This window comes from Pleurodeles waltl, chromosome 5 (genome assembly GCF_031143425.1).
Source record: "Pleurodeles waltl isolate 20211129_DDA chromosome 5, aPleWal1.hap1.20221129, whole genome shotgun sequence".
Classification (NCBI taxonomy): domain Eukaryota; kingdom Metazoa; phylum Chordata; class Amphibia; order Caudata; family Salamandridae; genus Pleurodeles; species Pleurodeles waltl.
The window spans coordinates 1,202,918,750-1,202,943,697 of NC_090444.1; the positions used below are offsets into that span (position 1 = coordinate 1,202,918,750).

Below are 24,948 nucleotides of genomic sequence, written 5' to 3' on the forward strand. Positions count from 1 at the left end.
AACTTGGGACAGGCTTGTCCCCTTGTTTCATTGGCCTAGAATGTCAGAGGACAGAAAGGAATTTTGTAAGTCCTGTGAAACCTGTCAAGCCAGTGGCAAGACAGGTGGCACTCCAAAGGCACCCCTTATTCCACTACCTGTGGTTGGGGTTCCCTTTGAAAGGGTAGGGGTTGACATAGTTGGCCCCCTTGACCCTCCTACTGCTTCAGGCAATAGGTTTATCTTGGTGGTAGTGGACCATGCCACCAGATATCCTGAAGCAATTCCTCTAAGGACCACTACAGCTCCTGCAGTGGCAAAGGCCCTCCTGGGAATCTTTTCCAGGGTGGGCTTCCCAAAAGAGGTGGTATCAGACAGGGGAAGCAATTTCATGTCTGCTTACTTAAAGGCCATGTGGAAGGAATGTGGTGTTACATACAAGTTCACCACACCCTATCATCCACAAACAAATGGACTGGTGGAGAGATTTAACAAAACTCTCAAAGGAATGATAATGGGACTCCCTGAAAAACTCCGCAGGAGATGGGATGTCCTATTACCTTGCCTCCTTTTTGCTTACAGGGAGGTACCCCAAAAAGGAGTGGGCTTCAGCCCCTTTGAACTCCTATTTGGACACCCTGTGAGAGGTCCTCTAACACTTGTGAAGGAGGGTTGGGAACAACCTTTAAAAGCTCCTAAGCAAGACATAGTGGACTATGTACTTGGCCTAAGATCTAGAATGGCTGAGTACATGAAAAAGGCCAGTAAAAACCTTCAGGCCAGCCAAGAGCTCCAAAAGCAATGGCATGACCAGAAGGCTGTTCTGATTCAGTACCAACCAGGGCAGAAAGTGTGGGTCTTGGAGCCTGTGGCCCCAAGAACACTCCAAGACAAATGGAATGGACCCCACATAATTGTTGAAAAGAAGGGAGAAGTCACCTACTTGGTTGACTTAGGCACTGCCAGGAGTCCCATTAGGGTGCTCCATGTCAATCACCTGAAACCCTACTATGACAGGGCTGATCTCACCCTGCTCATGGCAACAGATGAAGGACAGGAAGAAGAGAGTGACCCTCTCCCTGATCTCTTCTCTTCCACAGAACAAGATGCTCTAGTGGAAGGTTTAGTTTTGGCAGAATGTCTTACTGCTGAGCAGAAAGACCACTGCATAAATCTCCTGGGTCAGTTTTCTGAACTCTTTTCTACTGTGCCAGGCACTACTTCTTGGTGTAAGCACACTATAGATACTGGAGACAGCTTGCCTGTCAAAAGTAAGATCTATAGGCAGCCTGACCATGTCCGAGACTGCATAAAACAAGAGGTGCAGAAAATGCTTGAACTGGGAGTGGTTGAGCACTCTGAAAGTCCATGGGCTTCTCCTGTGGTACTTGTACCAAAACCTCATTCCAAAGATGGTAAAAGGGAAATGAGATTTTGTGTTGACTACAGAGGTCTCAACCAGGTAACTAAAACTGATGCTCACTCTATACCCAGGGCAGATGGGCTAATAGATATACTGGCATCTGCCAAGTATCTAAGCACCTTTGATTTGACTGCAGGGTACTGGCAGATCAAGTTATCAGAGGATGCTAAAGCAAAAACTGCATTTTCAACCATTGGAGGGCACTACCAATTCACAGTAATGCCTTTTGGATTGAAAAATGCACCTGCCACTTTTCAAAGGTTGGTGAACACAGTCCTGCAAGGGCTGGAAGCTTTTAGTGCAGCATATCTAGATGATATAGCTGTCTTTAGCTCCAGCTGGGATGATCACCTGGTCCACCTATGGAAAGTTTTGGAGGCCCTGCAGAAGGCAGGCCTCACTATCAAGGCTTCAAAGTGCCAGATAGGGCAGGGGAAAGTGGTTTATCTGGGACACCTGGTAGGTGGAGAACAGATTGCACCACTTCAGGGGAAAATCCAAACTATTATAGATTGGGCTCCCCCTACAACTCAGACTCAGGTGAGAGCCTTTTTAGGCCTCACTGGGTACTACAGAAGGTTCATAAAGAACTATGGCTCCATTGCAGCCCCTCTTAATGACCTCACATCTAAGAAAATGCCTAAAAAGGTATTATGGACAGCTTACTGTCAGAAAGCTTTTGAGGAGCTGAAGCAGGCCATGTGCTCTGCACCTGTCCTGAAAAGCCCCTGTTACTCCAAAGAATTCATTGTCCAAACTGATGCATCTGAATTAGGGGTAGGGGCAGTCTTATCACAACTTAATTCTGAGGGCCAGGATCAACCTGTTGCTTTTATCAGCAGGAGGTTGACCCCTAGAAAAAAGCGTTGGTCTGCCATAGAGAGGGAGGCCTTTGCTGTGGTCTGGGCACTGAAGAAGTTGAGGCCATACCTGTTTGGCACTCACTTCATTGTTCAGACAGACCACAAACCTCTACTTTGGCTAAAACAAATGAAAGGTGAAAATCCTAAATTGTTGAGGTGGTCCATATCCCTACAGGGAATGGACTATACAGTGCAACATACACCTGGGAGTACCCACTCCAATGCAGATGGACTCTCCAGATATTTCCACTTAGACAATGAAGACTCATCAGTTCATGGCTAGTCTTATTGTCCTTCGTTGGGGGGGGGGGGGGGGTTGTGTAGGAAAGTACCATCTTGCCTGGCATGTTACCCCCATATTTTACTGTATATATGTTGTTTTAGTTGTATGCGTCACTGGGACCCTGCCAGCCAGGGCCCCAGTGCTCATAAGTGTGCCCTGTATGTGTTATATGTGTTATGACTAACTGTCTCACTGAGGCTCTGCTATCCAGAACTTCAGTGGTTATGCTCTCTCATTTCTTTCCAAATTGTCACTAACAGGCTAGTGACCAATTTCACCAATTTACATTGGCATACTGGAACACCCTTATAATTCCCTAGTATATGGTACTGAGGTACCCATGGTATTGGGGTTCCAGGAGATCCCTATGGGCTGCAGCATTTCTTGTGCCAACCATAGGGAGCTCTGACAATTCTTACACAGGCCTGCTACTGCAGCCTGAGTGAAATAACGTACACGTTATTTCACAGCCATTTACCACTGCACTTAAGTAACTTATAAGTCACCTATATGTCTAACCTTTACCTGGTAAAGGTTGGGTGCTAAGTTACTTAGTGTGTGGGCACCCTGGCACTAGCCAAGGTGCTCCCACATTGTTCAGGGCAAATTCCCCGGACTTTATGAGTGCGGGACACCATTACACGCCTGCACTATACATATGTCACGACATATGTATAGCGTCACAATGGTAACTCCGAACATGGCCATGTAACATGTCTAAGATCATGGAATTGTCACCCCAATGCCGTTCTGGCATTGGGGAGACAATTCCATGATCCCCGAGTCTCTAGCTCAGACCTGGGTACTGCCAAACTACCTTTCCCGGGGTTTCACTGCAGCTGCTGCTGCTGCCAACCCCTCAGACAGGTTTCTGCCCTCCTGGGGTCCAGCCAGGCTTGGCCCAGGAAGGCAGAACAAAGGACTTCCTCAGAGAGAGGGTGTTACACCCTCTCCCTTTGGAAAAAGGTGTCAGGACTGGGGAGGAGTAGCCTCCCCCAGCCTCTGGAAATGGTTTGATGGGCACAGATGGTGCCCATCTCTGCATAAGCCAGTCTGCACCGGTTCAGGGATCCCCCAGCCCTTCTCTGGCGTGAAACTGGACAAAGAAAAGGGGAGTGACCACTCCCCTGACCTGCACCTCCCCTGGGAGGTGTCCAGAGCTCCTCCAGTGTGCTCCAGACCTCTGCCATCTTGGAAACAGAGGTGCTGCTGGCACACTGGACTGCTCTGAGTGGCCAGTGCCAGCAGGTGACGTCAGAGACTCCTTCTGATAGGCTCCTCCAGGTGTTGCTAGCCTATCCTCTCTCCTAAGTAGCCAAACCTCCTTTTCTGGCTATTTAGGGTCTCTGCTTTGGGGAATTCTTTAGATAACGAATGCAAGAGCTCATTAGAGTTCCTCTGCATCTCTCTCTTCACCTTCTGCCAAGGAATCGACCGCTGACTGCTCTGGAAGCCTGCAAAACTGCAACAAAGTAGCAAAGACGAGTACTGCGACCTTGTAACGCTGATCCGGCCGCCTTCTCGACTGTTTTCCTGGTGGTGCATGCTGTGGGGGTAGTCTGCCTCCTCTCTGCACTAGAAGCTCCGAAGAAATCTCCTGTGGGTCGACGGAATCTTCCCCCTGCAACCGCAGGCACCAAAGAACTGCATCACTGGTCCTCTGGGTCTCCTCTCAGCACGACGAGCGAGGTCCATTGAACTCAGCAACTCTGTCCAAGTGACTCCCACAGTCCAGTGACTCTTCAGTCCAAGTTTGGTGGAGGTAAGTCCTTGCCTCCCCACGCTAGACTGCATTGTTGGGAACCGCGTGTTTTGCAGCTACTCCGGCTCCTGTGCACTCTTCCAGGATTTCCTTTGTGCACAGCCAAGCCTGGGTCCCCGGCACTCTAGCCTGCAGTGCACTACCTCCTGAGTTGTCCTCTAGTGTCGTGGGACCCTCCTTTGTGACTTCAGTGAGCTCCGGTTCACTCAACTTCGTAGTGCCTGTTCCGGTACGTCTGCGGGTGCTGCTTGCTTCTGAGTGGGCTCTTTGTCTTGCTGGACGCCCCCTCTGTCTCCTCACGCAATTGGCGACATCCTGGTCCCTCCTGGGCCACAGCAGCATCCAAAAACCCTAACCGCGACCCTTGCAGCTAGCAAGGCTTGTTTGCGGTCTTTCTGCACGGAAACACCTCTGCACGACTCTTCACGACTCGGGACATCCATCCTCCAAAGGGGAAGTTTCTAGCCCTTCTCGTTCTTGCAGAATCCACAGCTTCTACCATCCGGTGGCAGCTTCTTTGCACCCACAGCTGGCATTTCCTGGGCATCTGCCCACTCCCGACTTGATCGTGGCTCTTGGACTTGGTCCCCTTGTTCCACAGGTACTCTCGTCAGGAAATCCATCGTTGTTGCATTGCTGGTGTTGGTCTTCCTTGCAGAATTCCCCTATCACGACTTCTGTGCTCTTTGGGGAACTTAGGTGCACTTTGGACCCACTTTTCAGGGTCTTGGGGTGGGCTATTTTTCTAACCCTCACTGTTTTCTTACAGTCCCAGCGACCCTCTACAAGGTCACATAGGTTTGGGGTCCATTCGTGGTTCGCATTCCACTTCTAGAGTATATGGTTTGTGTTGCCCCTAGCCCTATGTGCCCCCATTGCATTCTATTGTGACTATACATTGCTTGCACTGTTTTCTATTGCTATTACTGCATATTTTGGTATTGTGTACATATATCTTGAGTATATTTGCTATCCTCATACTGAGGGTACTCACTGAGATACTTTTAGCATATTGTCATAAAAATAAAGTACCTTTATTTTTAATATATCTGTGTATTGTGTTTTCTTATGATATTGTGCATATGACACTAGTGGTACTGTAGGAGCTTCACTCGTCTCCTAGTTCAGCCTAAGCTGCTCTGCTAAGCTACCTTTTTCTATCAGCCTAAGCTGCTAGACACCCCTCTACACTAATAAGGGATACCTGGGCCTGGTGCAAGGTGTAAGTACCCCTAGGTACTCACTACAAGCCAGTCCTGCCTCCTACAGCAACTTCAAGAAAAACTTAGTCATGGAACAAATAATCAATATTTACGGGTATTTAAGCAATCTGATCACCCTATGTAAACTGTAGCCACAAAGACAGAGACAAAATTCGTAAACCCATGGTTATGAAGAAATCCTTTACACCAGTATTCGATTGTTCTGCCACCCACGAACAAACAGATTTGAACATGTAGTGCAATTATGTTTTCGTTTCTTTGACTGTGCTCGGGTGTCACCAATGTTGATTAAATAATTTTTACACGAGCCAATGCATTGTTGAGCAATCCCCAAATGTACTTCCTATAACTCATTAAAAATGAAATAAAATGAACATTTTATCAGCAAATTCTTTAAGCATCCTAACAAACTGTTCCAGCAACGTCCACAAATCCAAAAGTCAAGGTGTTGATACATTTTATTAGAATTGCTAAAATAAAATGAATTTCATTTTGAATTAGTTTAAAACTTCAAGTATCTGTTTTTATATGGAATAAATTGGCACAGTATTTAGGCAAAGAGAATGTGAAATACTTGTTACAGTCCAATGTCAGCCCAGAAATGACAGGAGACCAGCCTCTCTAATGTTTCCAACGATTCCCTCTGCTTTACATATCAAAGAAGAGGAAATCTGGCCTAGTTGCTAGAGCTGCCCAGCTGAGATCTAGAGGCCCAAATTCGAATCCAGGCCTAGGCTTCATATCAAGTAATTTTGAGGAAATCACCTAACATCCCCGTACCTAACAAAAAACACAACGTCTGCTTCTCATGCTTCACGCTCGAAAGCCCTTGAGCGAAGTTCCTGCGGTATTAAACTGGAAAATAGGGACTTCAAAATAATACTGTTGGCACGTTTTTCCGCAGTATTCAGAGCAGCCGACTCCAATCTCATTGGACCGGTGACTGCTTTAATTTGAATCATACCTCACCAAACTAAGTGGATCGAAAAACAGCCAAACTGCGCAGATACTTCTCAGGTGCCACCCTTTGCCTTTCTCGACACCCTAATGGCTACGTTAAGCTTTCTATTTCTAAAACTAAACTATGATCTTACTATACTTCCACATATATGCACGACACTATTTTTCAGCTGCAAGAACTTCCAAAGATGGGTGGGAGCAGATTATGCAAACTGTGGGCCTCATTTACAAGGAATTGGCGCATCAGCTCCGATGCACCAGTTTCCTTGCGTAGCCCTTCGCCCCCCTGACAACACCATGGTAGGGCTGCATTTATAATACAGCACACCATGGCGCTCGTTAACACAACTGCGTCAATATTTTTGATGCAATTGTGGCGCTTTGTTGGACTTGCGTCAAAAATGTTGACGCCAGTCCAACAAAGCTCGGGGAGGCCCATTGAAAAGAGCCTAGGATGAGTTTAACACCTGCCATGGGCAGGCGTTACAAAATGTCGCTAGAATGGTGCAGTCAAATCTTGTAGATTTCACTGTGCCATTTTTTTGGGCCTCCTTGCCGGGGAACCCCTTTTCTGCATACATTATACATAATGTGGCGAAGGGTTTACAAACTGGCACAATGGTGACATTGTGCAAGTTTGCAAATATGACACGGGGTGGAGGACTGTTTTGAGCCGCAGTAGCGTAAAAAATTATGTAACGGTGGTGCAAGGGGCTTGTAAATGAGCCCTTGTGTGTGTTGAATACCGAAGTCCTCCTCTGGGTGCCACTGTCTTTAACTTTAGAAGCTGCACTGTGCTTCCTACTACCAAATCTATGCATTGCCACTGCCCCTAGTAAATCAGTAAGAAGTATAGCTGTCTTGAAAGAAAAAAAAAAAAAAAGAAAATTAAGAAAAACAAATTGAAATCCTGCCACTTCTAGATCCTGTTCCAGAAACAGGTCTAACCTGAGTCCTAAATAAAACTAAAAAAAAAAACAAGGAAATTGAGAAAAATAAATTAAAACCTTTCTACTTCTACGTAATGTTCCAGAAAGCAGGGCTACCCCGAGTGCATAAAAAGGTGGAATTGGGTTACTATGGTTGTATGCCTAAATACGTATGTGAACACGAGGACTTTTTTGCAGTTTTGTAAATTTATTACTGAACAGTGTATAAAGCAATTCTCGGGGAACAGCGTTTCTTTACCTCCAAATGATGAAACTTCTCTCGGGATAAGATATGAAATATTAAGCTTATATCTTCAGACATATATTTGCATAGAATACCACGCTCTTTGTACGTGAACCACCTCCTCTATAAACCTTATCACATGAACACAGAAAAAGCCTATTCAGAAATACCTGATGTGCATATGTGCGCAGTTATGAGGGCCATCTTAGAATGGCCAATTTTTTTTTTTACAATGGCTGCGCCCCAGTAGTGCGATGGACAGCAAAAACATGAGAAGTGGGATTGAGAATAAGGGGAGAGGGAGAGAAAGAGAAAGCGAGAAAGAGAGAGAGAAAAAAAGCTTGGTCTAACATCAGCAGTTGAAGGATCCATCATCTAGTCAAAACACTATGCAACCAAAATACTCCTAGGTGGGACAAACAAAGGAATAAGGAGGAGAGGCAAAGTTTAATAAAAAGGAAGTACAAGAGAAAACGTCATCCACTCATGAGCAAGGGGCTGACTCAAACCCAGGGCATTCAAAAATAGCTAAACCTATCTGTTGCCCAGAGCTAAAACATACACCAAGACACACTGAACATCCACTTTATGTCAGGTTACCTGGCTACAGAATATATTTGCTGTCTGATTTGGCTCAGGTCCTCAAAGCAGCAGCCTTGCTCTTGATGACAAACTGTTTAAGACTTTTGCCCTAATCGGATCCACTGCTGATTGTGATAGCTATCTTACAACAGTACTACCATTGGACCAATGATGCACTTAACCAACATTTGGGAGTGGTTCCACCCTTGTTAGCCCTTTCCAGCCCTACCATCCAATTGCTGATGAAAGCTGCCACATTTTAATTAAGAGCGACTATTCCAGGGTGCATTTATGGTATGGAAGCATTTAGCTACAATTAAAGGGAAGCATTTCTTGCACTGTTCTGAAGCAGCTGACTTCTTACTCAACATATCAGTTTCATACTGTAGCTCTCTCTTCCCCCATACAATTCAGAGCCCACAGCTTTCAATTAGGATGTCCCTGAAGGATTTGATTCTATCTCCCATTTTGTTTACCATCGACATGCGCCCCTTGGCTCAAATTTTAACATCAGCTGTGGCAAAGGCGTTCATATATGTGGATGACACCAAATTGATCTTTGGGCTTGCACAGAACCTTCTTTCTAACCTTTCTCTTGCCTATTCTATACATCTTGTCCATTGATGGATTTCACAGAACTTTCTGAAATCCAATCGATCTACAACCGCACTGTTGATGGTGCCAGCTCTATGTGTCCTAATTTATGCTTAGGGCCCCCTGTCCAGGGCCCCTACCCTTGTCTTTTTCCTAAAGTTCGAAATGTAGGCATCTATCTTGATGCCAGTTTTACTTTTGGGCCTCACATGCCTGAAGCACTGATCGCGCCACCCACTTCAGCAGCCCTTTAAAATTTCTCAGGCCTGTCATTGCAGTCTGAGGGTGCTGTTTTAAACTGCTGTTTCAAACTATCAAAATAAATCTTTTGGCAGGCCAAAACCTTCCCTTTAATACAAAAAAAGCCACCCTCAGGTAGGCCATAAACAGCCCACAGAGTAGAGTGCAGTGTATTTAAAAAGATGTAAATGTACTTTTTACTTTTGCATGTCATGTTAGTGAAAACCTCTCAAATTCGTGTTTCACTACTACAAGGCCTGCCTCTCCCACAAGGATAACCTTGGGTTACTTTGTTATGTTTAATAAATGATAACTTTCAATTGGGAGCAGGTAGGAATTTGGAGTTTGGTGTCTAAAGAATTGTTATTTAACACCCTCCTAAATAGCAAAGTTGGATTTTAAGTCACAATTCTGAAAATGGCACTTTTAGACATATGTTTTTTCCTGTTCCAACCATATGCTGCCTGCAGCCTGTATCCTGGGTCGCATGACTAGCTGTAGCCAGCCGTTGGTCTTTGTCTATTGCTCCCAGACAGTTAGGCAAAGGGAGAATACGTGTTGGCAGGAAGGGCCATCTCTGACTTGCTAGGGGAGCGGACCTGTCACCTACCACACTTACACATCATAAAGACTCTGCCTCACCAAACTCACAAAGGATTTGGCACTAGTCCTTTATGCTCTCAGACAAGCTTGGGCCAAGGCAGGGAATTCCGAACACTTGGGATGGAACGCACTAGAAACATCTCCTACTTCAAATCTAGCACCAAGGATAAATAGTGGGCCCTCAGACTCAACTCTTCAGATTACTTCTGGACCTTTGGACTCTGCCAGGAAGGACTGCCCACCTGTCTTGCTGACCAAGGACTGCTTTGCTGGCCAAGGCTTGCTGTTGCTGCACCAGGATTCCTCTGCTGCTGTGAACTGCCCTGCTGAATCCAGCATGCCTGTGTGGATGCCAGAATTCCAGGAAATCTCCAATGGCCAGTTGGCTGGCCCTTTTTCAAGCCGCAGGGACATAACGCGCTTTTGACAGCTTGTCCTCAAAGCATTTCATTGCAAGTGCTTGCAAGCAGTGGTGATTTCTTCGATGATGATGCAGCGCGACGCAGGCCCAGTGCGACGCATCTTGTCTCCTCTGCACTGATGCATCGCAGCGCAAGTCTCCACAAGTCCCACCTGCTTCCTCGACACAGGATTTCGCATTGCAGAACCACGTCAACGGTCATTGACTCCGCCACTGTGTGATGCATCTCGATGCTGAACCTCGCATCGTGCTCCTCGGCACCGGCTTGTACATCTTGACGCAAGGACTTTGCACCTCGACTCCCAGGCTCATAAGGTACTTTCTCAGTGGACTGAACTCAGTCCTGTGTCCGGCCTATGTTCCACTGCGGTCAGCATGAACTTGTGACTTGGACTCTGTCTACAGTGACCTGATAACCTCGGTTGGCACTCTTTACTTCTTAATACTTTTTTCCACAAACAAAATCTATAACATTGCATATCTAAAGTACTACTAATGTTTTTTGTTTGTTTTTGTTTTGGTCTCATGTTATTACTTTTTGTGTGCTGCATAAATTCTTTACACGTTGTCTCTAAGTTAAGCCTGATTGCTTTGTAACTAAGCTCCCAGAGGGTTAAGCATGGGTTAATTTAGGGTTTGCTTGTGACTTCACCCTGAGGGGAATTGTGCTTGCTGCTTGAGTACGGTTTCACCCCCATCAACCAGTAACCCAATTTCTTATACAGTCACTGTTTGGATTTTTTTCAGAACCAAAAAAAAAAATCCAAACAGCCTCTGGGATAAAGAAGGAGAGCAGACATATGTGTGTATGTTCGTTATGTGTGGGTGTCTGCACCACAACAAGAAGATGCATACTGTTTGCATTTTGTCTGAGGCTAAAAAACAATCTCCACACAGCCTGGAGTTGCCTGGCCCCTAAGGAAACCTACCAACTCCAACATTTCTGAACACTACACACCAGGAAGAGTCCTGGGTGGTGTGGCTTGTATGGGTATGGCCACTTTTTCTTACCCAGAATGTCCTGTACAGGTCAAACATTGGTTAAAAAATGAATTTCCTCACATTTCCGTGACAGAATTTGTGGAGACACCACAACACAGTATTTCCACTACCAACAAAACAGTACTTCTCATGTGTGGTTGGGCCTATTGTAACTGACAGGTAGAGGTCAAATACGTGACCATGTGAATTCAATATAGTGACAATATGGTCTTCACATGATTGAAAGTAGACCTCATGTTATCCAATACAATTGGCCCACCCTCACATGTGGGATGCTGTTCTTATCAGGAGATGTGTAAGAACATTAGATGACAGGACTTGTGCTATTTGCCTGACGTTCTGGAGTTTTCTGTCAGAGAAAATTGAAGAATTGTGTTTTTTACCCATCTTTTACTATTTGCAGGGTATTCTGAATAATAAATGCATTAATATTCATGCAAACACCTTCACTGTGGATTCCCCTGCGTTTCGAGTTCTCAGAAAAGTCTCAGGTTGATAGGGTTACCTGGGGACCATCAAGCTCTGCACTGAAATGCCTCAGACTTCCCCCATTAAACCTCCCCATCAGAAACATTCCCTTGAGTCAAGTGTGTGGATTCCTCCTCAACCCCATCCCCCGCCCTCCATGTTTGATAACAACATCCTCAGACGACCCACGGGAAAAAGAGGTGGGTCATGCCTTGAGAGGGATATGTTCCTGTGTACAGAAGACTGAGAGAAGCTGCCATTTTTGGAGGAAAAATTTACACAATCTGATAAGTATTTAGTACAGTGCATTATCCCAGGAAGTCAATTAGGGTGAGGGTAGCTAGGCACCCAGCAACAAGCTATGTGATGGGTAAATATTAAATGAATATGTTATGTGATGCATTTATACAGTCCATAGGTCATATCTGTGACTAAATACAAGGTACCTAAACTGCCATTTAAATTTTATATGCTTTCCGAATTTCCCAAAATTCACTGCATCAGTTTATAGCCTATGGGCTCCAAGGACCCAGAGAAAACAATAACATTTCTGGATTCCCTTTGCTCAGGAGATTCAGAAGAATAAATCTGGGGATGAGGACTTTGCAGGGATATGTTCCCGCAAGTTGGAGGAATTACCATGTTTTCAGAAAAAATATCTACACATCTGACAAACGTCTTGTTCAGTGTGATCTTTGGTGCATTAGTGATATCTGAGCAAAAGAGATGTACCTGAAACAGCAATTTCGCTGGCAGCGGTTTTCAAAATTGCTAAACTGCACAACACTCAGTTTATTGCTTGCAGGCAGTCTCAATCCCTAGAAAACCATTACATGCCTGGTAAACCAAATGCATAAAAGTCAGGGGAACAGAGTTGGGGGTCGAGCCTTCGCAGTATATGTTCCGGCGTAAAGAAGACTCAAGGGAATTAACATACTTTGGAAATAAAATTGCTAAAACTGTGACAAACGTCATGCTCAGTGTTCTACTGGACAGCCAGTCAGGGCCAGGGTGGTGTGGCTCGTACCAATAAATTCTTTAGTTCTTACAAAATTAGAAAACATATTGTGTTTTTTTTCATTTCAATAAAGTCCTGAGTTTGGTATTTGTCATCAAATGAACAGTGCTTCATAAACAGTGATTCTGCCACAATTTTGCGATCTACGTATTATTACATAATTGACTGTGCAGGCTGCGTTCCCAGGCGAACCCACATATAATTGGTGTAGCCGAAAATCTAGACATTCAGGGAACTATTTCATTAGTTAGTGTTTCAGCATTTAGGTTTGTCAATTTGGCATTGCAAGAAAATATAGGACGTGTTAAAAAATGAAAACATCGCAACGTCTTACATTTAGTCTGCAATGATAACTTAATATGTTTTTTTGCACCAATACATTGCCCTGAATGTGCCCAAAAATCTATAGATACCGCGTGCATGGGTGGAGAAAGAGATCAAAGAGGTGCATGTGCTTGAACTACCTAATGCAGATGTTTGGGAAAAAAACTCCGGCACATAGGTATGCAAACAAACGGGCAGCAAAGGGTTAACAAATAAAAACAATGTTCACTCTTTTTCTGTGTTATTTCATACATCCAAACCCACATATCTGCTATCGACTTCTTGGAACTGAAATCACATTCAGCCCAGAGGTATAGTTCATAAAGTGTATTAATTGGTAAAAAAGAGACTGTTTAACAAATAGTTCCATGCCTTCATTATTGCTTTGTTTAGCTACACTCTGAGAGGTAGGAAGTGTTTTGGATGTCCCATCTCTGTGTAAGGGAGAAGGGTAAAAAACCTCAAATAACGGACACATATGCTCTCTGTTTTGTATCCCACCATAAAACACAGCTTTAAAATGAGCAACTCTCCAGAAACATTGTGCTTTACAAAAACACCAACTTCTGTAAAATCTGCATAAATCTTAGTTTAAGAAACATATAACGTATACATACCCAAATGCAACATATTTTCTGTCCATATAGGGGGTGGCCTTCAGTGTGATATAGAAGTGTGAGCCATTTGTGTGCGGACCCTTGTTGGCCATTCCCAGAATGCCCCTCTTGTTGTGCGGAACTGCAAAGTTTTCATCTGGAAAAAAAATCACCCAAAACATTAATTCACGCTGTTGATATTGACTAAACCTTGTAAGAGGAAGATTTCATCTAGAGGAAATTCTGTTAATCAAAGGATTGTAATTATTATAGTATAGTGTGAGCCAAACACACTTACAGACTTGTGTCTAGTTTCATATGGACTACAAACCATTTACATAAGGACGTTAGGTTGAATTGGTGATGAACACTCAATGTTTTCTCAAGTGGGTTGAAAAGGGAATGATCAACTCATGTTTTCTCAAGGGGTTTAAAACAGAATTGATACCTCCATGTTATCTCTCGGGGGTTGAACGGATGATGGCCCATCAATGTTTATCAGGTGGATCAAATGCAAATTCCATCAAACAAATGAGTACTTCTTCCATAATAGAAACTTGGGCATCTGTTTTTAAGTCATGTACAGATAATATGGAGCTAAAGCTCATCTGTAAACAGGAATGGGCAGCCATGATAGAGCTAAAGGTGAATAAAGGTTTGCAGAAACCTAATCAAGGCCATGTGGATTTCTGTAAACATTCAAATTGTCTAGCATAAGCCATCTCTTGAACTAGGCATCCGCCTGCTCAGCTCCAACTTCCCAGTTTAATGCCAGAACAGCTACTCACGGATCTCTGAGAACATTTGTTATGTATTAACACACCCTGAAGAAAAATTGAAAAACATACAAAAACAATAAACCATTTTCTTTCGGTTAACTGCCAGACTGTGGTGTCCTTAACCACAGGAAATAGTCGCACATCTGCACCTGTCTGTTTTCAGTTTAAAGTTAGATAATATATCCTATTTATAAATGGTCTCAATCTCCCCAAAAGTTACTACCGTTTAATGAAGGACCTGGCACATCTGGACATTTTTTTTGCTACATCCAAAAATTAAAGGCACCGCAGTTTAATCAGAGTTCATCAAGATTTCTATGTTTTAAAATGTGAAGGATCATTCCCCTTTACAATGCGGATTCCCATATTAAAATGTACACGAACCTGCCAAGAAATAATGGTGCATCAGCTGTACAAACTGTTACAGACCATCTTCCCAGCATTAGAAATCTTACTTTTACACTGTGTTTGGAAGGGTTGCCCCTTTTTGCATTTTTTCGTAATGTCAAGTAGCAATCGAATGAAAATGAAGAGTGTGACCACCATTATACAACTGCTCTCACCCTGTTACGCTATGGTTGTAAATCTGTTATAACACTACCCCACTCTCACTTTTCATGACAACAGGCATTTCCAGCCTACTTAAAAGACAAGTTGAAGGACAGGAAAACCAGTCTTCTGTAGCACCAAAGCTCATGATGAGCCACATTTCTATAATGCTGAACTCATGCTCACTTACTTTCCTCTAATACAGCAGAGGAAGGCATGGCTAAATGTATGAGCCACAAGGAACAGAACTTGGAACTCAGATGGAGGACACTTTAAAGGTTATCTAGTTTATATTTGCCTTTGTAAAGGTCCCTGACATGTTGGTAGTTTGTTCAATAATGAAAGTGAGAAAGAAAGTTAAAAGGGATTGTCTGCAAAACCCAGCACGAGCAGTGTTGCTGCAGTTTAAACAAGTGTGCTTGGTGGCTGTGGAGACTGAAGACCAAATCATAGCATAGCAGAATTCCAGAAGTAAATATGTTTAAAAAACAGATATATGGTTGAATCTAGTGATCCACCAATCTTTTTATCATCATTATCATTTATCTTTATTGTATGATTAGTTAAAATATTTCACACGGTTTTGATCACGAAAAGGCGATACATTAAGTACAGCGAGACCAATGGTAGTGCCTGATCCAATAATAAAAATCAATTATGTAATCAGCTAAAATATAGCGACGTATTTCAACATTGCAATATTATAAAGTGCAGTCCACAATAGGGTGAGGTGTTTGTGGCTAATAAAGTGCAAGTGCCGACAATATAGTGTGAATAAAGCCCCTAGCAGAGCTAGTGTCACTCCGGATGCAAAAGGTTAATGTAGTATAGTAATTCAACATTACGGCCCTTCCCATGCTTGATGGCCTAACGGAGGGTGCCATCGCCATTCAGCCAACTTTAAATCGTCTCTGTTCCTTGGGAGAGTCTGCATGCTGTCCCGTCTCCTCAAAGGCAACAGTGTGCCCACTGTACTTACAGTCTCAATCCCCACCAAAGGCAGGATAGCTGAATCAATTCCAAGATTATCCACTCTCCGCTAACAGCCTGTCAAGCCTTGTTCGTCTCTTTCAGACCTGTGTGTATGAGTCTGACATGTTTACCAAACTTGGTCAGCTCATTTGGCTCGGTGACAGAGAACACCAAGTTCTTTGCCTCATAACAGGTACGAATTCCATGCGCATGAAACAGAGGTTTTGACAGAGTATGTCGAACTTGCAAAAGTGGCGGGCAGCAGTAAAGTAGGTGGTTAAAGGACTGTACTTACAGGCGCAAAGACTGCAGCTTAACAATTTTAGAAAGAGAGGTCCATTTAGGGTTTAGTTATTTTATCTGTGAACCCATCAGTCTGGCAACCGTTATAATTTACGGCAGATTTTCCGGAGCCGGCAGATGAGGTATGGCTGAGTCCTTGAGTTTTTCCCTGGTCACTTATTTTCCTCGCTTGCTTTTTTTAAACTGTTTTTAGTACTACATGCGAAAGCTTGAAACTTTTAAACTCCGTTTGGTCACTTCGGAGGGAGGCGATTGCTCTTTGGAGATATCTTGACCAAGGCTTCTTTCTGGATTAGAAGACATCCTGAAGGACGGTTTTCAGTGAATTTCATGATAATATAATAGTACTTTAGGAACACTGCCAGCAAGATTGTCCCTCTAACCCAAATTCCATTGTCCTTCTAACCCAAATTTCAACCTGATCAGGCACCCGCATATATATACATTTAATGTGAAAACCGTTTTTTGGGTTTTGAACTGACACTTTTTCATGGCTTTGACAAATTGGCCCAGATAGGCTTCATGGCCATATTTAATCGTCTGGAGGAGTGTTTTGCCTATTACACGTCTTATTGGTTTGGTGGAAGGGCTTTCAAGAGAGTTATTCAATTTGCATATTCTGAAGATCACAGATTCTGCCTTTGCTCTAGGTGCCTTAGATGTCTTTAGCTCTCCCCTTTGACGACAGCCAAACTCCCAGATAATCATATGATTCGGCACTTTTGATCTGTAACGGTCCCAGACTACAAGTGTGGCTTGTTTTCTTGTGAGACCTGCAAAAGAGTACTACTTTAGTCTTAGAGCCATTTGCCACCATGTTGTTGGACAAATTACACTTGTGGAGGACATTTAGTGCTGTCTGAATCCCTGTTCTGGAGTGATCCAATATAATCTGCGTATTGTAGAAAAGTGATTTAATGGACTCCAATTTTTGGCGGGACGAAACTGGACTGTCTCAGAATAGAACCCATATCGGCAGTGTAGAGATTAATTAATAAGGGTGCAAGCATGCACCTGTGGTTTAAGCCATTTCCTGTTACCAGGATCTGTGATAGCTTGACCCTAACCCATATGAAGGTATATAATAATATAATTGCTTCCAAAAGAGTTTTTGGAATGCCCTACCCTCTGAGTTTGTTCCACAACATGCTGCGATCAACAAAGTTGAAAGCAGATACATCACTTACACAATTTAAAGGTGGGGTGTTGTCTCTGACTGGTGGGTTGATGGATAAGGTAGAAGAGTGCCACTATGTTATCCAGAGTTGACGAGTTTGCCTTGAACCTGGCTTCATAAAGCTGGATTATTCCACTTGCCTCAAACCAATGTTCCAGTTTTTTTAGGAGGACGGAGGCATCCGCCTTTGCTTCTATGTCCAGGAGGGCAATGAGATGATAATTTGCTGGATTCTGTCTGTCGTCCTTCTTAAATATAGAGTGCAAAATCAAGCCCCTCCAACTCTCCGGGATAACCTGAGTGGATATGCATGATTGATACAATGGCAGTAACATTGCTGACCAAAGGCCATTGACATCTTTCAAAACTTGTGCTGGATGCTATTCAGACAGGGGGCAATGGAGGGTCTGATTTTCCTTAAATTTTTACATATGCCCTCAGTGGTTAATGGCACCTCCAGGCTCGAGGTTTCCACAGAGGTGCCAAGCAGACCTGTTCCTTGATTGCTTCATATAGATTTTTTACATGTAGTGTCCACTGGTATTCATCAATGACACTGATTTTGGCAGATTCTGGGCATACTTCATCTCTGATGTTCCTCCATGGGTCCACTTGATTCCGTTTGTTCAGTAGAGTATATACACGTAGCTGCTCTTTTTCCACTTGCAGTCATTTAGCAGCCCAAACTAGACGTTTATGCTGTCTGTTTAAAGTTCATACTTATCTTTATTTCTGATTTGCTAAATTTTCGATACACTTTTTGAAGTTTTCCTAAGTTCTGTTTACTTTACGTGATTTTACGGTTTGAAATTATTAGACCTTTTTTTTGGATGTGGGCTTTGTAGACTTCTGATGGAGTCATGGATCGTTAGCAAGTGCCCGGTGGATTTCATCATTCATTTTGTCCCAGTTATCCAACAGATATTTGCCAGTTTGATTCTTAAGATGTAAGCCTCTTGTTAGTTCCCAGGATGTTAGTTTCTACATGCAAAATGGGTCTACTTTCAATATGCTGATCAACTGCCGGCACTCGTCTCTAAGTGAGCCACCTACTGCCATCTGACTTTTTGCTTGCTGGTACTAGCTTTTATGGAAGTACAGAGGAAGGTGGTTACTCTTGTTGCAATTGAGCATTTCAAATGATCTCTAAGGCGTTTAAAACATTGTTAATGACAAACCCCAAGTCAAGGGTACTTATTCCCTTGAAATGTTGGGACCAAGGTTTATCTTCTACTACGTGCTGGATGGAATTGAGACAGTAATTTGTGAGAAAGGAGCGTGGTGGGTTTGTACCATGACCCATCAGAGTGGAGTCGGTCAATGCCATCCCTAGATTGCGGAGGCCAAATTGTCACATATTATGACTTCATAGTTGGTGTATTCACAAAACACGGATTCTAAGGACTTGCACAGTTGAGTCAGCCTGATAGTTCGTCCTGAGCTGAAACAATTGAAGTAGATGTATCTACTATCTGTTATCTATTTCCTAATAAACTGTTGCCTATGAACTGCCTACTTGACTACATTGCCCATAATGCACCATTCTGGTGTTTGCTACTCTGAAATTGAACTATTTTGGTTGTGCATGCTCCTGTGTACAAGGTGGGTGGGGGTATGGCATTAATGAGGGTACATGCATGTCACATGGTACTCACCAATTGATGGTCCTGGCTCAAATGTGTCCAGATCTCCCATCCCCACATACAACCTCAGGCTCGAGGGTCTCCTCTACCCTTTCCTCCAGGGGTGTGGGTGGTGGTACTGTTGATGGTCCCCCTCCTGTGCCTCTCATCTCCCGGAGCCGCTCTGCCACCCTCTCCTTAGTCCGGGAGCGCAGGTCATACCACCTTTTTTTGAGTTCCTCAATACTCCGGTGGCTGACTCCCAGGGAGTTGACTTTCTCCTGGATCTCCATCCACAGTCTCCTTTTTTCTGTCTCTGGCACGGTGAGGGCTGCCCTGCCAAATAACTGGTCATGGTGCTGACAACACTCCTCAGTCAACACCTCCAACACTTTTTCAGCAAACTTCAGTTTCCTCTTTCTTGGGGTCTCTGCCATGGTTGCTGGAGCTCTGTGTCTTTGCAGTGCTGCAGTTGAAATGGGTGTGGTCCTCCCTCCTCCCAGGTGTATTTGTAAACTTCCTGGCTGTGATGTCATCATCATGTGCCAGGAAGTGTTTTCCAGAGTGTTCTGCAGCACCTGCATTAAATTTTCAGCACAGTCGCAATTAGCGACACCCACTCGCAAATTGCGTGTTCGTTTTTTGCGCGGTCGCAAAAAGCGACCTAGCAAGCAGCGGACTCGCTATCTGCGGTGCGACTCCATTTGGGAGTCGCAAATTGTCCTCGTGTTTTCTTACTGCATTGCAGTTAGCGAGTCGGAAATTGCGAGTCGCAAAGAGTCGCATTTTGCGAGTCGCTAATTTTTTCCTACCTACATCTGGCCCCAGATTTCTTAAAAACATATGTTCAGTCCTAAACATCTCTGCAAACCTTGGAGAAACCACAAAGTTTAGCCCCCTATAGGGCCCTCCCCACAGCCTTTGAATCATAGATCTTAAGTGCAGCAGTCACTGGATTCCTAGGAGAAGCACTATGCTCTTTTAACAGAGCACCAACAAATTTCATGTGCTTTATGTCCATTTTATCTATGTGAGGCTGCCATGCCATATTTACTGCCAATTTGATTCCTAGATACTCAAAGGTGCCCACTCTCTCAAAAGCCTCTCCACCTAAAAAAAACCTTCACCTTATAGGACTTATGCAGATTTATCGACATGTACTTAGCTTTGGTGGCATTTACCTCCAACTCATGGATCGCACAGAACTCTTCAAAACAATTTAGTAGTAAGTGGAGATCTCCAGGTGTTTAGCCACCAACAGTGTCACCCGCGGAGAGAAGCATTGACATTTTTGACTTTCCAACAGATGGAGCATCAGGCAGATGGATGGAAAGGAAGTGCACTACTTCATTCAAATAAAATGTAAAGAGTGTATGGGCAAGTACACAACCCTGGTGGACACCTTCATTTATTGTAATTGGATAAGGCTACTGCCCCTGTTCACTGCACTGAACGTTAGCAAAGTTATCTTTATGCAGGCGATTAATTATGGAGAGAATATCCAATGCAGGGGTGTGGAATTTATTAAAATATCTACTTGTCCAGGAGACTGGTTGCTTCTCAAATCTACTTGTCCTGTAAAAAGATCTACTTGTCCCAAGGGTGCCATGTAGTGTGGCGACAAATTATGGCAGCAATCTCATTATGTAAGAGCTCTGATAATAGCCTCTCTGATTATGCCAGGGCTACTACCATAGTAGGGCTTAAATACTTGCAGTTTCAATCCCTACTGTAGCAATTTCCTTATTTTGCCACCTTTCTGCAGATCTGCATACTGGGGCTGGAGGAAGCAGTAAGCAATAGTTCCAGGGCTGGAATGCCTTTGAGTCTGCAAACCTACTAACCTGCATGTTTTAAAGATTTTCACCAGCTTCTCTCTAATATTTTCCCATAATAAGAAAGGTTGGACATTTACTCCTGACAATGGCAGAATTAGAACTTCTTCCAGGGTTGGGAAGAAAGTGGCTGGAGCGAAAATGAACTTGCAAATGCTCAATAGATTTTCACATGAGCAAATCTACACATTGTATTTACCCATGCTAAAATACAGTTCACAAATATTTTATAGGGGTACAACATATACCATGGGTGCACTTTTGTGACTTTCTTTAAGAATTTGGGGCCACATGTAGGTAGGTTCAGATTTGCGACCCGCAAATTGCGAGTCAGAGCGACTCGCAATTTGCGAGTCGCAAATCCGAATGTAGGATGGTGTCCCTGACACCATCTGTGATTTGCAAGGGCTTCGCAAATGCCCACCTCATGAATAATCATGAGTTGGGTCGCAATTTGCGACCCCCTTGCGAATGGCGGCCCTCACAGGGATGGTGGCCCTCAAAGGGATGGTGGCCTGCTGGAGACAGCAGACCACCATGTCTGTGACTGCTTTTCAATAAAGCATTTTTTTTTTTTTTTGTAATGCAGCCCGTTTTCCTTAAAGGAAAACGAGCTGCATTACAAAAATGAAAAATGAAACGTTTTCTTTTCATTTATTCAGAGCAGGCAGTGGTCCCCAGGACCACTGCCTGCTCTGAAAAAATGTTTACAGTGACATTCACAATGGGGAAGGGGTCCCATGGGGACCCCTTCCCTTTTGCTAAAGTGTTAGCACCCATTTGAAATGGGTGCAAACTGCGATTGGTTTGCGCCCGCGGTCACAAAACAATCCTACATTGCACTGCGAGTCGCAATTAGGAAGGGAACACCCCTTCCTAATTGCGAGTCGCAAACTCGTTTTGCGATTCGGTAACCAGGTTACTGAATTGCAAAACTGGGTTTGTGCATCGCAATGTGCTTTTTGCACGTCGCAAACAGCGAAAGTCGCTGTTTGCGACATGCAAAAAGCTACCTACATGTGGGTCTTGGTCCCTAATTAGGTCTGGTGTTAACAAAGACATTTAGTTTTTATTAAACTTCTATTTCTCTCTCTTTCGGCTGGCTTTACTGTGAGTGATCGCATTCTGCTCTTCCACAAGGAGCATATTGGCACACAAAGTAGTTTTGTTCAGTGTCAGGAACTACAGTGGCAATCAGTGATGTAACGAAACTGGAGGGTGCCCCTTTGCAAAGAACATGGAGGAGCCCCCTCTCCAGACTCACTCAGGGCAGGTGCTGTGCTGAAGGGGCCCCCTGGAGGGCGGCTGTGGGGCCTTTGTTATGCCACTGGGGGCAACGTGTGCTTTTAGAGTTCAAAAACTTTTTTTTTTTTTTGCCAGTGTTTGTTACAATGTTGAGGGCCTGGTAGCTCCCACAACAATAAAGTGTTACAAAAGCCATGTCAAAATAAGACATGCATTGATGAAACTAAAAGACTTATAAAAATATGTAAGATCAGTTGGCTTTGTCAGTGTTTGTTTATTTTCATGCTTCCCATAATCGTGTTGAAAATGGTTATACTGATTTTCCATTAGAAATATTTTTGGGAAATACTAGCATGCATCAACACATTTTACTAAATGACACTTCATTTGCATCTAATCAGAGAGCATTCTGGGAGCATCATACTTAGCCTCATAGCCTGAACTTTTCAAACATGTGTATACACGTTTGTTTTTTTTTTTGTACTGGAACCAACGTCAGTAGTGAAGTGTGACCTTAAAACATTTATTTACAGCACTCACCCTAATAATGAAGGCTTTCAAATAATGAACCATAAACACAAGTTCGAACAGCATTATCTTTTGGAAACACATTACCTCAACTGCAGAGAGCTCCACTCTCTGTAAACAGGCAGCTAAAGGGTTTGTGCTGCAGAGGGTTGGGCCTACTTGTCCCAAGGACAAAGTAAACATAAAAACTTGTTGCCCTGGACCCCAAACAAGATGTCCCGGGCGTCGGGCTATAGGAATTCCACATCCCTGCAATGGCATTCCCATGTCATATAATACATGCTACAGTTTGTGCCGGGGGACCAGGTCAAAAGCAGATTTAAAATCAAGAAACGCAAAAAGGATGCTCTGGATGATTAAACCAGTTTTCCAGTGCAAGAGCATAAAACAAAAGACCTGATTCATAGTGCTAGTTTTACCTCTTAAGCCTGCCTGATCAGAACTAGACACACCTATAACAACTGACGAGATCAACACAGCCTTACAACAGCTGGCTCTCAACAAGACTCCGGGTATAGATGGACTACCGGTAGAATTTTACGCAATGTTTGCAAAACAGCTGCTAACACCATACCTAGAGGTGCTATATGAAGCACAGCAACAGGGACGAATTACAGACTCACAACGTGAGGCCTTGATTGTATTTCTACCTAAGCCAGGCCGAGATGCCCTAGAAGTGATATCTTACCGACCTCTTTCACTGCTAAACCTAGATTGCAAGATACTAGTTGAGGGCAACCATGATAGACTTGCAGTGTCATTGGATATCGAAAAAGCCTTCAATACTCTAGGATGGCCCTTCCTAAAAGAAGTGCTACGTAGGATGGGCTTTGGGCAAGAATTTCTCAAATGGATCAGCATATTATACTCTAACCCCATGGCCTGCGTTAAAACAGGTCAAATTCTCTCCCTAAGTTTCCCCATAGGACACGGCACTAGACAGGGATACCCCCTATCATCCCTAATATTTGCGCTAGCTATAGAATCACTAGCAGCTCAATTCTGATCACATACATTATTGTGGGGGATACATGAGGGTGACAAACAACATGTAGTCTCTCTTTACACTGACAATGCGTTGATATATTTACGCAACAGCACATCGGCCCTACCGGAACTCCTAAATTTATTAGAGTACTTTAGAAATCTGTCTGGACTGCATGTCAATTGGTCTAAATCCTGCCTATTCCCCCTCACTCCAACCCCGGAACACTTGTGACCTGATCTCTCGCTCTGCGGGCTTCACTAGAGCCCTTCTACTTTTAAATATCTTGGCATTCAAATCTAGCACACAAAAGGTGACTTACTTGAGGGCAACCTAGGCCGGGTGCGCGATTAAAGGATCACTGCCTTTTTAGGGGTCGCTGCCACTGTCGCCTTTGGGACGAGTGGCCATTGCTAAAATTATAATACTTCTAAGATTGTTATACTTCTTTAATGCACTACCATTGACCATGCCTCACTCCTTTTTTTGCACTCTGAATGGGTTGATGCTTAATTTAATATGGGGCAATAGCCGCCGCCGACTGGCACTTACAGTGACATATCAACCCCTAATGAAAGGAGGCCGCGGCATGCCCAACTATTAACTACATTATGCAGCAGCAAAATTGCAGTGGCCTCTCCAGTGGTTCATGAATCCTTTGAGCTCTAAATCAGACGGTACAATCCACACTGGGCAGAACTAGTACCCTTGCATGGTTATTAGACCATACAACTCCTCCTACACATGGAAATAGGCTTATGGCGGTGGCACACACTTGTTGGAATGGCTATGTCTGCAAGAAAGTTCTTACCCTCGCCTACTCACCCAAGATCCCACTGCTCGATACACCAGGTGTTAGGAAACTACACGCACAACATACACTGGAGCTGTGGATGGCGCTGTGGATACGAACCCTAGGTGACTTATTCAGAGAAGGTCACCTTCTGACATATTCAGAGCTAAACAAAACTTATGCAATGGGCCCGGGGCGATTCTTGACCTATAGTGCGCTGAAACAGCTCATACAGAAAACTTGGCAGGGCAGAAATATTGAACCCCGACTTCGGCTATACTTCACACTATACTGTCCAACACAGATCCCAAACACACTGTGTCCCGGTTATATGGCTCCCTGATGGGGAGTATTGACTCAATGCAGGAGGGATCTCGAGCAAATTGGGATAGGGTCCTCCAAGCACCTTTAACACAAACTGTATGGTCCACAGCAATTCAAATGACAAAGGAGGTGCCGCGGGGCTCTAGATTTCACTTCACTTAATTTAATTATCTACTCCAAACGTACTAGCCTCCGCATCGCCTCTAATGTATGTTCCCTCACACTAATTTTGAATGTCCACGCTGCGGGGAACCTGATGTCAACTTCTTTCACATGGTGTGGGTGTGTCTACCCATACAGAGAACCTTGCACGAAATAACTT

General features: G+C 43.9%; 1 protein-coding gene across 1 annotated transcript in view; it reads right to left on the bottom strand.

Annotated features, from left to right (window-relative positions):
- Positions 1-24,948, bottom strand: part of PPIL6 (peptidylprolyl isomerase like 6) — a 213,458-nt gene that overhangs the window by 12,813 nt on the left and 175,697 nt on the right. Inside the window, exon 7 of the mRNA XM_069235469.1 lies at positions 13,536-13,671. Coding sequence (XP_069091570.1) covers positions 13,536-13,671 — 136 coding nt within the window. The remainder of the gene's footprint in view (positions 1-13,535; positions 13,672-24,948) is intronic.